The 13,820-nt window shown below is 47.9% G+C and overlaps 1 protein-coding gene across 2 annotated transcripts; it reads left to right on the top strand.

Annotated features, from left to right (window-relative positions):
- Window positions 1-8,652: 8,652 nt before the first annotated feature.
- On the top strand, window positions 8,653-13,693 carry BCKDK (branched chain keto acid dehydrogenase kinase). Of its 2 annotated transcripts, none has more exons than XM_080910909.1 (11): window positions 8,653-8,897; window positions 9,492-9,861; window positions 9,966-10,034; window positions 10,113-10,223; window positions 10,476-10,523; window positions 10,601-10,720; window positions 10,802-10,900; window positions 11,078-11,151; window positions 12,390-12,608; window positions 12,992-13,150; window positions 13,558-13,693. In XM_080910909.1, the coding sequence occupies exons 2-11, from the start codon at window positions 9,667-9,669 to the stop codon at window positions 13,586-13,588; spliced, it is 1,125 nt and encodes a 374-aa protein (XP_080767035.1). In that variant the 5' UTR covers window positions 8,653-8,897; window positions 9,492-9,666; the 3' UTR covers window positions 13,589-13,693. The 2 variants fall into 2 exon arrangements, with proteins under 2 accessions (XP_080767035.1, XP_080767034.1); XM_080910908.1 differs by having other exon boundaries at window positions 8,660-8,897; window positions 13,237-13,693.
- The last annotated feature ends 127 nt before the right edge of the window (window positions 13,694-13,820 follow it).

The raw sequence follows: 13,820 nt of genomic DNA, 5'->3' as shown, positions 1-13,820 counted from the left end.
ATGCTCTTAACTGCTAAACCATCTCCCCGAGCCCCACTAGCACTTTTTTTTATATCAAGTCCTGTTCTATGCATCCGGCATGTTTAGAATCTACAGATCAATGGACTAATGGAATCCAGCGAAAGCTGGGGTGCGATTCAGGAAGCATTTCCCCCGAAATTACTTCAGATGCCATTTGGCTATAACCCGAGTTTCCAGGTCACCATCCGCCATCCCTCGTGTCTCACTAGCGCCCCTTATGAGCAGAGGCACCCTCTCTCTCACACACACACAATAAATTCCGTTATCACAGCCACACTTTGTGACTTCCCATACCTTGGTATAGTTGTGGCGCCCCCTGGGCAAAATCGGAGCCTGGATCAACCCAACAGTCCCTCTTATATTATTTTCCCTTTACAAACATCCTACCTACTGAGGACCCGTCAGTTCCGTGTTATCGGACTCTCCATCCTTCCCATTTGCATGGAGTTCCTTCACCAGCTCCCTCTCCCTACTGTCCTTAAACTTATCCCTTCACAGCTAAGTTTTGGGAAGACTTTACATTCCCAGTCTCCCTTACTTTGTTCTTGATACTCACATAATCAACTAGCTGGACACCTTGAACACCTCCGTGACACCTAGTTGTAAGTAAGACCTGGACATCAGCTCCAATGTTTATTTTTAGAGTCATACGGTTTGACCTCCAAGTGATATTAGTTGCTGCTTTAAGGAACTCTTTCTTCTGTGATGGCTGCCTTCCCTCCATGGCTGCTCCTTCTCAGGTCTACTTTTACTTCAGAGAGTTTGGCAGACACTGTGTTCCTGCTTAGACAGAAAGGTATCCTGGGTCTCGGAAGCCCAGGAACGACACAGCTGAGGAGAGAAGGTATTCCAATGGAAGGGCATCCTGAGACACGGGGGTCCAGGAACCATACAGCTGTGAGACAGTGTCTGGGGGAAGGATATCCTGAGACACAGGGGTCCTGGAACCATACAGCTCTTAGAGGAAGCCTCCTCAGCACAGGCATTGCAGCTCCTAAGAGAGGATATCCCCAGCTGAGCTGAGGAGCTCCACCCTGTCTCTTTGTTTCCTCCTTTCTCCTCTTTATTGCTTCTTTTGTCGTGAAGTAGAAACTTAAGGGTTCTTTGGAGAATCAGTTGTGTTTGATGGTGTTTTGCTGGCACAAACATGTAAAGGCACATTTCACTGAAGCAGACACAGGAGAAAGGATGTTCTGCTAAAGCAAGCACGTGAAAGGACACGTGATGACATGCTAATAACACACCTTACATTGCTTAGTTGGGCTTTATTTGTCAGGACCCCGTAGAAAGAAACACAGCAAAAAGCTTCTGGTGCTGTGCTGTGGCTTCTTGCCAGGTCCACGGACTCGGGCTGATTGGCAGTGATGTCAGCTGAGAAGACTCAGGTGCTGAGGGATGCCCCGAGGAGGACATGTGATGTTTGGAGGGAGTATAAAAAGGACTTGACAGGCAGTGATGGGGCCAGGAGCTTGGCTTGCTTGCATAGCTAAACACTGGTTCTTCTCAAGCCTTCACTGATTTGCTTCTTTGAGAAAGGCACAGTCGAGAACTTCTGGAGTTCCTGTTGGCCTTGGTCATTCCTGCTGATTCGTGCTGGGGCCGAGGCCTGGCTGTCTCTGCTCGGTCACGCCACCACTGCTGAGTTGTGTTTGCTGCCCTCACTCTACTGAACGGGACAGCTGGGGTGTCTGTGAAGTGATTGCAACTGGATCAAACCGGTGCTACTGACCTGTGACCTGCTCACTCCTGACAGTGCAAATGGGACAGGTCCACTTCTCCCGTATCCTTTCTTTTCCACTACCCCTGGTGGGAGGTGGGCTAAAGGTGGGAGGTGGGCTAAAGGTAGGTTAAAGCATTTTAAAGTCCTCATTAAATGTAGGTTTTGGGGGGGGGAACCCTAAAGTTACAGAATCAACACCAGGCAGTAAATCTCATAAAAGAGATTTATTGAAGGGTCCAGGGTGTGCAGGAATGAATCCAGGGTTGGTTACTCCCAGGAAAGGACAACAGCAAATTGGACAGAGGGCAGAGCTTATACAAGATTTCTTAGGAGGCAGAGCTTTTCAGGCCAGAGATTTCCAGAATAAGGATTGTTGAGATTTCAAGTCCTGAGCTTGGGAAACTCAGGGACTAGTGGTTTTTGTGGGACACTCAGAAATTGTTGGGTTTTCCTGCTCGTGGATTAATGCTTGTTTCCCACCCCCCTTTCTCTGTGTCTGGCCCATGGGTTAGGCCAGGAAGACCTTCTGATCCACAAGTGGCTTTGGCTGAGGTGCCATCACTGCAGAGCCCCTTGGGAGGCTACAGAGTTGCTGTCACTGTGGACAGCTCCTGTGATGGAACCTCAAGGCTGCTACAGGCTGAAGTGGGAAAGGGGTACCATCTGACAGACGCCTTGACAGCTCCTGAGGCAGTACCTCACGGCACCAAAGGCTGCAGTGGGAATGAGGTGCTGCACTGACCGACAGCTCCTGCTGAGAACTGCTCAGGGACTACAGGTACAGCACCGGTTTCCAAAGACACCTCCAACCTGTGACTACTTTGGGCTGTGTGGCAAATGGGAATTGATGTTGCATAGCAGGTAACCTGGCGTTTCTTCTTTGTGTGTGTGCCATAAATTGATATTGTTTTCAGGATTAGCATATGGAGCAAAGGGCTTTATCATGGTGTCTCTTGCTTCTCCCCTTCTTTCTCATATCTCCCAGATAGTTCCTTTCTTCCCCCAATTAGTTCCCTTTCTGCTTTCCCAATATATGCCCTCTGTGTTTCCCATCTCTCTCCTTTAAGAGCTCTTCATGTTTTGTTGTTGTTGGTGTTTTGTTTTGTTTTTTTTTTTGTTTTTGTTTTTTTTTTTTTATGATGGAGTCTATCATTCTGACTGTCGTAAAATTCTCTGCAAAGACCAGCCTGGCCTCAAACTCAGAGATCTGCCTGCCTCTACTTCCAGAGTGTTGAGATTAAAGGCACTGTGTCAGCTAAGATTTTTCCTCCTTTCTTTTGTTTTTTTAAAGATTTATTTATTTATTATATATAAGTACATTGTAGCTGTCTTCAGACATACAAGAAGAGGACATCAGACCCCATTACAGATGGTTGTGAGCCACCATGTGGTTGCTGGGAACTGAACTCAGGACCTCTGGAAGAGCAGTCAGTGCTCTTAACTGCTGAGCCATCTCTCCAGCCCCTTTTTCTTCTTTCTTAAGATTTCATTTCCAGTTATGACCTACAAAGAAACTTGGAAAATGATTAAATATATACAGGATAAGCTAAGTATAATGGTTGTCTTATTTAGGGTTTCTATTAATGTGAAGAGACACCATGATGGGGATTCTTATAGAAGAAAACATTTAATTAGGGCTACCTTGGCCATAACTGGCCTCAGTACTAAGAAACCGAGTCATGAAAACTGAGGGGTCAAAAGACTGAGGCTGGTCTGTGCAATCCCACATTACTGAATCCTGTGTGTCTTGGTCTCAGAAACCTGACTGGAGCACTGAGGGAAGGAAGAGAGAATAGACACACAGACACACCTACTGTGCTTTCTCTGATGGGGTGTACCTACTTTGCAAATACCCAGGACCTGAGAGAGTTCGTTCTGTACCTGCGGAGAGAGAGGAGTTAGCTAGTGTCAGTAGGAGGTATCGACAGGTGAGCAGCTTCAGGCTTTGAACATGTGGTGGGAGGAAGCTGCCGTTGCTAGTTTTTACACTTTCATCAATTGTTCAAAGCCTGAAGCTGCTCACCTGTAGATATCTACTGAGAATGAAAGCCAGAGTCACTATAGTCAGCAAGCTACTGATAATTTTATTTTAGTCTATTGACACCTATATGAGACTTATGAACTTAAAAAAAAAAAAACCAATTAGGAAAATTTATCCAGGTGAGGCTGCTCAACAGATAAAAGCACCAGCTGTACAAACTCTGGCCAGAGTGTAATCCCCAGAAACCCTGTGAAGGGTGTGAGGTGCCAGAATAAACCTTGAACAAACTCTGCCAGACCCTGACCAATGAACTGTCCACTCCTGAGGCTTGTTTGAAGAAGTCCCCTGCTCCTGTGTTGAAACTCCAGCCCCTCCACTTTACTGCCATTGACTAATTCAGTCACCCATTATCACCTGCAACCTGAGAGCTGGAGCAAAGTAGTTTCTAAAGATAAAATGCCTTTGCGTGGGCAAACAACTCCAGGAAGGAGACTTTGCACATAGCCCCCTGCAGCTGAATTAAGTTTCTCTTCTCAAGCCTCTTGCCTGCCTCCGTGAGGGGCCCCACTAGCATTCTCCTTCCCCAGGCCTCCTTCCCATGGGAAAGTGTCTTCTGATATTTGAAATAAAGCGTTCTGTACGCTAACATCAAACTCTGGTCTCTTTTTACCTTCGGTCTCTTTACTCTGTACTCCAAAAAATATAAGATGGAATAAAAGAACGCTCTCCACATGCATGTGCATGCTTGTTCACACACACACACACACACACACACACACACACACACACACACACAACTTTTAACGGAGAAAAAAAAAAAACAATTTCTGATGTTGTAAACTGCCAAACCTGTGGTGATTTGCAGCGAGTGGGAATCAGTGCAGACAAAAAGGATTTAGGCATGCTGCCCAACTCCTGTTCTCTATGGCAGGCTCCCCTAGATTCAAAAGGGAGATGTGAGAGGGAGAGACAGAGCCACAGCTGAGCGTAATGGTGCATGCTTGCAATCCCAGCACCTGGAAAACACAGCCAAATGATCACTGAAAACTTGAGTCTAGCCTGGGCTAGGGGGTTTCAGACTAGCTGTGTACTGAGACGCTGCCTCAGAACAACAAAAAGATGGAGGCTACAGTGTCTGTATGCTTTGGCCTCACAGGTCACATTGCTTCTTCTGTCTTATCCCGTTGGATCAGTTCTGTCCTATTTAATGTGGGAAGAGATTACATATTGGGTAGGATTGAGGACCTACCGATACCCAGCAAACCATTCCAAAACAACAGCAGCAATTAAACAATAGTGAGTTAAAACACTACGGAGTCACACTAGTCAGGGCAGTGGTGGCATAAGCCTTTAGTCTGGGCATGCTGCAGGCAGAGACAGAGAGGCAGACGCAGGCAAATCTCTGAGTTTGAGGCCAGCCTGGTCTATAGAGAAGTTCTGGAACAGCCAGGGCTACACTGAGAAACCCTGTCTTCAAAACCAAAACCAAACCAAGCCAAACAAAAACAAAATAGAAAAGAAAGAAAAAGACCCAGTGGTGGTACATATCTGTGATTCCAGTGCTTGGAGGACTGACGCAGGAGGATTGTAAGATTGGAGGCAGCCTAAGTTACAAAGTATGATTCTGTCTAAACGAAAAAGATGAAATATATATATACATAAAGTTTAAAAACATTTATTGTGCATGCACATGCATGTGTGCACAAATTTATACTAATTCATGGCATGGTACACACATGAAAAAGGCCACAGATCAATTTTCAGGAGTCTGTTCCTTCCCTGTTCCATGTGGGTTCTGGGTGATCAGATAAGCACCTTTGCTCCCACTGAATCACCTCACTGCTCTCTCTCAGGTGTGTGTGTGTGTCTGTGTGTGTCTGTGTGTGTGTGTGTATGTGTGTGTGTGTGTGTGGAGACCGGTTTCTTTGTATAGTCTTGGCTGTCCTGAAATTGGCTTTGTAGACCAGGCTGGCCTTAAGCTAAGAGTTCTGTCTGCCTCTGCCTTCCAGGTGCTGGCATTAAAGGTGAGCACCAGCACTTCCTGGCTCCTCTCAGGCTTTTACGTTAGGAATTCAGGAAGAGGATTTGGACAGGTAGTGCTGGCTCAGGCTGTTACAGTCAGATAATGACTTCAGCTGATCTGATTGAAGGCCAAACAGCAGAGATAGCCTAAGATATCCCCCCACTCTGTGTGTGTGTATGTGTGTGTGTATGTGTGTGTGAGTGCGCACACATGTGTGCTGATCTACCCATGTCTTTATTCTGTCTGTATAGTTTGGCTGTTAGCACTTCTCTGCCCCTCTGCTTTCTGTTTTTTTTTTTTTTTTTTTTTTTTTTAATTTATTTATTACATGTAAGTACACTGTAGCTAGATGTCTTCAGACACACCAGAAGAGGGCATCATATCCCATTACAGATGGTTGTGAGCCACCATGTGGTTGCTGGGATTTGAACTCAGGACCTCTGGAAGAGCAGTCAGTGCTCTTAACCGCTGAGCCATCTCTCCAGCCCTGCTTTCTGTTTTTTGAGACAGGGGTTCTCTGTATAGTCTTGGCCATTCTAGAACCCTCTGTAGATCTGGTTGGCCTCAAACCCAGAAATGCTCCTGCCTCTGCCACCCACTTGCTGGGATTAAAGGAGTCACTACCACCACCCAGCTTGATTTCATTTTTAAATGAAATCAGTTCCAAGTTATCATTTTTCACCTAGATTACAGCAGTAGCTTTCTAACTTGTCTCTCAGATATAGTTGTCCCTACTCCAAGATCTGTACTCCACACAGCAATCAGAGTGATTGTCTAAAAAAGAAAGGTGTGTGGACTTGGGCTTTGGCAGCCCCTTTGGTAGCATGCATGATGCCCTAGCTTCATCCCTAGGACTGTAAAAGCAAACACTGCTACTGCATGCTGTTTCAATAGCTCCTGGAATAAAACCCAACACTCCTTCACTTAACACGTGGCTGTTGGGGGAAGAGCAGCACACAGCTGTAAAGCCAGCTACTCTGGAAGCAGACATGAGAAACTAAGTTCAAGGTCAGCCTCAGCTACATAGCAAATTTGAAGTTAGCCTGGGCAATTTAGCAAGATTCTGCTTCCAGCGAAACCAGAAAAAGACCACTCAGAGGTAGAGATCATAGCAAGGCTGTGCACTCAATCCCCAGCACCACAAAGAAACAAAGACAATAAAAAAAAAAAAACATTAAAAACAGGAGATGGGGTTGCAGAGATGGCTCAGTGGTTAAGAGCACTGACTGCTCTTCCAAAGGTCCTGAGTTTAATTCCCAGCAACCACATAGTGGCTCACAACCATCTGTAATGAGATCTGATGCCCTCTTCTGGCATGCAGGTATTCATGCAGATAAATAAATAAGTAAATCTTGTTTTAAAAAGGAGGATTTGGGGGATATAGCTATGCTAGAGTGCATATATAACAAGCAGAAAACTCTAGGTTTAAAGTGTGTGTGTGTGTGTGTGAGAGAGAGAGAGACAGAGACAGAGACAGATACTCAGAGAGAAGGAATTGGATTATTAGATTAGAGGTATGTAATAAAACAAGGTGCACACATTTTTGTTGTTTTGCTCTTACAGTATGTATATGGGTGTTTGTTTGCACACACATTTGTGTACCATGTATATATAGTGTCCTAAAAGGTTAAAAGCAGGTGTCATATGCCCTGGAGCCCACATGTGCACACACATCCTATCTATCTCCCTCAAGTATAATCTCCATAGGGTATGTTATTAGTACAATGGGTGATAATGGTATAGACAAGAAGAAAAAAAAGCAAAATTTGGTGGGTGGGCGAGAATGCAGTTTTAACTAGGATGTAGGATGGACAGTGTGGGCTTCATCCAGGACTTGAGGAAAAATATTATGTGGACATCTAGGGTAACGGTGTAAGAGAGAACAGCCCTGGGTGGAATGAGCCCAGTGTTTCCCCTGAACCACCGAGTGGCTACCGATGTGTGGAACAGTAGGAATGAGGAGAAAGAGAGGGAGACAAATCTGTGAATCTTTCTGTGTCCCAGTTTATACCTGTTACAGGAAGATGGTAACAGCGCTTGCCTTGGGGAATATTTACAGAGATTTTTTTTTTAAGTCAATACGTATAAAGCGCCTGGAAGGGTGACTAACCACCGCTCAGCTACCTATGCGCCAGCAGCTTTGTGAACCGGAGCGAAGGCACATGTGTGCCCAATTTAGACAGCTGGCAGCTGCAGCCAATTTAGACGCTAGACGTTTGTCCGGAGCCAGGTTAAATGGGGTGAAGTGGTTGCCAGACATCTCCGCCTACTGGCCGCTGCCGTCGCAGCCTTGGGTGGCTCCTGTCCATGCCGCAGCCACGTGAGCAGCAAGTCCAGGAACCCAACGGGAACTCAGAGTCCTTTGCTAGTTATGAAGGCTGTCTCCTCCTCTGTTCCATTTTCCACGTGCTAAGGTTATGCCTGCTTAGCCAAACCTGAAAGGCCTCCTGGTTGTGGCCAGGAAGTTGTAAAAAAGGAGGCGGGGAGGGGAGACCTTCTTCACTTCCTCTGGCAGGTCAGGAGTTCGACCCCCAAGACAGGACATTTTCAAGGGAAGCTCTTGCTTTACTTAACATTTTATTTTTAAATATTAAGAAATCACTACACGGGGGTTGGAGAGATGGCTCAGCGGTTAAGAGCACTGACTGATTGCTCTTCCAGAGGTCCTGAGTTCAATTCCCAGCAACCACATGGTGGCTCACAACCTTCTGTATTGAGATCTGATGCCCTCTTCCGGTGTGTCTAAAGATAGCAACAATCTACTCATATATAAATACATCAGAAGAAGAGAAGGAGGAGGAGAAGAAGCAGGCAGGGTCTATTTTGTACACATTTAAGGATTTGGGGGTATCTTTAGCATTTGCTCACAGGGAGCTTATTTTATACAGTGGAAGACGGAGACGATGATTGACTACTGGTAACTGAGAGAGAGGGGGAGGGAATCAAACTATTCATCTGAAGGGATAAGGGATAGCCCGAAGGGCAGGAACTTATTGGAGTTCTTGTGGTCAAACTACAACTCCCAGGAGTCACTGGGCACACACAGCCCGCGCGATGTTACAGCTGGGGAGGGCGAAGGCGGGCTCGGCTAGCCGGGTGGGTCGACTGCTCCCGCGGTTCCGTTCGGACCCGGGCCGGCGTCTGGCCTCGCGGTAAGTGGAATAACTCATAGTAACTCAGACAGACCCCTCCTCCAGTGGACGCTCGGCAGCACAGGTCATCAGCCTCCACCACTGACGGCAGTGCGCATGGGCCGGGGCTGGCACCTACCATATGGGGGGGACCCTGGCCATACTAAGTGACCCAGCGGAGGGGGAGCTATGGCGGGGAACTCTGAGACCGCAGTTTCGCTGCATTAACCCAGTTCTCCCGTGAGAACTTTTCTTGTCGCGGGGACACAGGCCAGTCTTCAAAGTCTCAGGTCCCCTAACGCCAGTAGGGGTCAGATCCAACCCCTGTAAAGGGGTATCCTGAACCTGAGTAAGCTGGGGAGAGGTTTTATGGGTAGAATGAACTGGAGATTACCCCACCCGCTTCCCCGAGGGTGCACACAAGCCTTTTGGTTGTTCTACATGGAAGAGTAGAACACCTGGAATGGGTTGTCCAACCTCGGCCTGATTGTATCTTGGGAGATGGTATTTATAAGGGCTGGACAAGATTGTCCAGGTCTACTGGTATGCACTTGAAGAAATAGTGCAAACCATCTGGATTCAGATCCTTAAAACCTCCTTCTACCACTCCAATAGATGAAAGCTGCTATGCTGGCGCTGAGCATGTCAGCATCCTCGAGGGAACCACATTCCTGAAATCCGGAGAAAACCCTGCCTACTCACTTTCTCTTTACTCCCGATTTGGGATCACCGTTGCCTGTCAGGCCCTTAGTCCTATAGTGTCACCCTAGTTCAACAAAGAAGCAGGACAATGATACTGACTTCAGTGCTGGGCAGTGGCCCTCGGAGCGGGTCTTCACTTTGGCCCCTCTTGGGGTCCTCACTGTCACTCCGGGCTCGCTCAACATCAGCCACCGATACACACCATGTAGAGCTGGCCAGGGAACGCTCCAAGACTGTTACCTCCTTTTACAACCAGTCAGCCATTGATGTGGCAGCAGAGAAGGTACGGTGTTTGGGCGACTTGCAGAAGTTAATTTGGAAAGTCTAATGGGAAAGGGCTGAGCTAATCTTGAATGTCTGGTGCTCAAAGTGCATCTTCCCTTTTAGCCCTCAGTCCGCCTCACTCCCACCATGATGCTCTATTCTGGTCGCTCACAGGATGGCAGCCACCTTCTGGTAAGGCTCTTCTCTCTTCCCTTCTCTGTTCCAGGGGTTCTAGCCAGCTACTTAGGCCCTTCCCTCTTTTCCTTACAGAAAAGTGGCCGCTACTTGCAGCAAGAGTTACCAGTGAGGATTGCTCACCGAATCAAGGGTTTCCGTAGCCTTCCTTTCATCATTGGTTGCAACCCCACCATACTGCATGTGGTAAGGCAGAGGGGACCTTCAGTCAGTGTGCACACTGCTCACAAGGCAAATGGGGGAGGGAGCCCAGGCCGACTGAAAGGTGTCAGGTGTGGATGGGACTAAGCCTCAGAGGCCAATACTACATATTTATGAGAGCTGGAAGGGTCTGTTGGGGATTGGACCTTACTGAGTTGGGTATTGGTCCCTTTGTGTACTGTTTTCTACTCAAGTCTCTGTGGCAGCCCTGTGAAGTCCCACACTTACTCCTTACAGCACGAGTTATACATCCGGGCCTTCCAGAAGCTGACGGACTTCCCTCCGGTGAGGCTGGGCTGAATAAGGGTAAGGGGCCAAGGTCAGGGTTGGACTACCTGTACTCATAACTCTGTGACCTGCAGATCAAGGACCAGGCAGATGAGGCCCAGTATTGCCAGCTGGTGCGACAGCTGCTAGATGACCACAAGGATGTGGTGACCCTGTTAGCTGAGGGTCTTCGTGAGAGCCGGAAACACATAGAGGTCAGAGGTGATAGAGAATTGGGCCTGCTGAAGGAGGAGAGTTGGGAAGAAGCACAGGTTTCTGAGACTCACTCTTTATAGGATGAGAAGCTGGTCCGGTACTTCTTGGATAAAACACTGACGTCAAGACTTGGGATCCGGATGCTGGCTACTCATCACTTGGCACTACATGAAGACAAGGTAGAGCTGACTCCCAAGACTGACCTGAGAATGTAAAATGGGAAAAGGCACCTGAGCCACTGGCCCCCTTGGGGGTGGGGCCTGGCTCTGGGACTGCTCTAACATTTCAGAAATTGGGATTTGGCAGCTGAAGTTAGGTGGAAGTGTTGCTAGTTCTGACCTTCTCTTTCCTGCCAGCCTGATTTTGTTGGCATCATCTGCACGCGTCTGTCGCCCAAGAAGATCATTGAGAAGTGGGTGGATTTTGCCAGGTGAGACTGGAATGGTGGGGGTTGATGGCTCGGGCAGGGAAGGCTTCTGTCTGAGTTCTTGCATGGTCTGGGGCAAGGTTTTGTCTTAGTTTTGATTTATTTTTTTTAATTACATTATTTCTATGTGTGTGGGTATTTTGCCTGCATGTGTGTCTGTGCACTGTGTGTGCAGAGGCTTGGGGGAACAAAGAAGATGTTGACTGTCACCACGTGGGCGCTGGGAACCAAACCCAGGTCCTCTACAGGACCCAGTGCTCTGCACTACTGAGCCACTTTCCAGCCAGTTTTGCTTTGTGTAGGGGTATGTGTGTATCACAGCTTGATGGGTGTCACTTTTCTCCTTTCACTATCTGTGATCAAGGGGTGTCAGGCGTAGCAGCAAGCACCTTTACTCATTAGTCCACTTCTTTATTTTTCTTTTTTGAGATTAGTCTCACTTTGTAGACTTGGCTGGCCTGGAGCTCACTCTGTAGACCAGACTTCAAACTCATAGGTTCACTTGCTTTTGCTTCCCCAAGTGTTGGGATTAAAAATTTGTGCTACCATGTACCACATGAGACATTTCAATGGACCCTGATTTACTCACTTACTGATTAGTTTATTCTTTTAAAGGCAGAGTTCACTATATAGACAAGGCTGTTCTGGGACTTAGTGCTGGGATTACAGATTTACTTGTTTTCTATGTACATGAGGGTTTGTCTGCATGTATGTATGTGTGCCATGATTGTGCTTGGTGCCATAGAAATGCCCCAAGAACTGGAGTTATAGGTAGTTGTGAGCTGCCCAGCATGGATACTGAGATCTGAACTTAGGTCCCCTGCAAGAACAACCTTCTCTCCAGCCCCACTAGGGCCATTTTTTTTTTCTCTAAAGAATCATTTATTTCATATAAGTATACTGTTGCTGTCTTCAGACAACAGAAGAGGGCATCCCATTACAGATGGCTGTGAGCCACCATGTGGTTGTTGGGAACTGAACTCAGGACCTCTGGAAGAGCAGTCTGCTCTTAACCACTGGTGCAGCCCCCCACTATTGACATCTTAAACTAGTGGAGGGCTCTTTTGTATTTTAGGCTGGTTAGTATAACCCTTGGCTTCTATTCATTTAACACCGGAAACGCCCTTCAATTCGAAGAGCAAAAGTATGTTCATGTGTTGCCAGTGTCCCCTGGGAAGAAGAACCACCTCACGTTGAGAATTGTAACTCTAGGGACACCTATGGAACCTTTCTATCCACAGACGCCTGTGTGAGCACAAGTACGGCAATGCCCCTCGAGTCCGCATCAACGGACACGTGGCTGCCCGCTTCCCCTTCATTCCCATGCCGCTGGACTACATCCTGCCTGAGCTGCTCAAGAATGCCATGAGAGCCACAATGGAGAGTCACCTAGACACTCCCTACAATGTTCCAGATGTGGTCATCACCATTGCCAATAATGATATTGATCTCATCATCAGGTTTGCTCAAATAGAAAAGGGCAGGGTTGGATGAAGACTCTGGGCACAATTTCTAACTTGCTGTAGGATCTTGAAACAGATCCTACCCTGATCTGGGACTTGGATCTGGTCAGAAAAGATATTTGATCCTAAGATTGTCAGGAGCTGTCATGGGTTTGCAGCTGAGGGACCTGCAGCTGGGAGATGGGGATTGCTGAGAGTAAATGTCAAATTGCATGGGGAAGTAGAAGCAGTTGGCCCAGGGAGAGCTGAGTAGTGTAGAAGACGATAAATAAAGCCACATTCCACCTTTAGATAGAACAGGGACAGACTCGGCACTGTCTGCTTAGGGGACTGGTGAGACCTATTAGACCTGACCAATCTGTGTTTTCAACATCCTGCAGGATCTCAGATCGGGGTGGAGGAATCGCTCATAAGGACCTGGATCGAGTCATGGACTACCACTTCACCACAGCTGAGGCCAGCACTCAGGACCCCCGAATCAGCCCCCTCTTTGGCCACCTGGATATGCACAGTGGTGGCCAGTCAGGGCCTATGCACGGGTAAGGTCCCACCTGCCCAGTATGGGGGGAAGGGGGAGTCCAGGACACTCAAGCCTCTGACGCCCCATCCTGTCCACTGCTCCCAGCTTTGGCTTCGGGTTGCCCACGTCCAGGGCCTATGCGGAGTATCTCGGTGGCTCCCTGCAGCTGCAGTCCTTGCAGGGCATTGGCACAGATGTCTACCTACGGCTCCGCCACATTGATGGCCGGGAGGAAAGCTTCAGAATCTGATGGTGGATTTTGGCCAGCTAGCCTGCCACACTCCTCGTAGGACCTACTGGGCCTGGCAGGGGCCCACCATGCTCCACACACTGCTGCTTCGTGGAGCTTAGGGCCTCAGACAGGTGGACTTAGATGGAGCTGGGTACCACTCCTCCTCAACAAGGCTCACTGCTTTCTGCCTCCAGGTCTTGGAGGGGAGGAAGCAGGAGTCTCTGAGGCCTCCAATACCAGCTCTGCTGTGCTTACTCTTGAGGAGTCCATATTTGACCTGCTGTTTATTAAAGTTTGCATTTTGAATGCCCTCTTGGGCCCCAAATGTCAGGAGGGCAGGTGAGCTTTTCTTTCTGCCCCCTTTTGGGTTCCCTAGGCCTCGGGAGTTAACCTGGTCACGTCCAGTCTCTGGCTGTCTTGACACTGTAGCAAAAGTGACTCTAAAACTCTCGCCTAT

Source organism: Micromys minutus (assembly GCF_963924665.1).
Source record: "Micromys minutus genome assembly, chromosome: 2".
Classification (NCBI taxonomy): Eukaryota; Metazoa; Chordata; class Mammalia; order Rodentia; family Muridae; genus Micromys; species Micromys minutus.
Note: the sequence above shows the minus strand (reverse complement) of the source record. Positions and strands in the feature narration are given on the sequence as shown.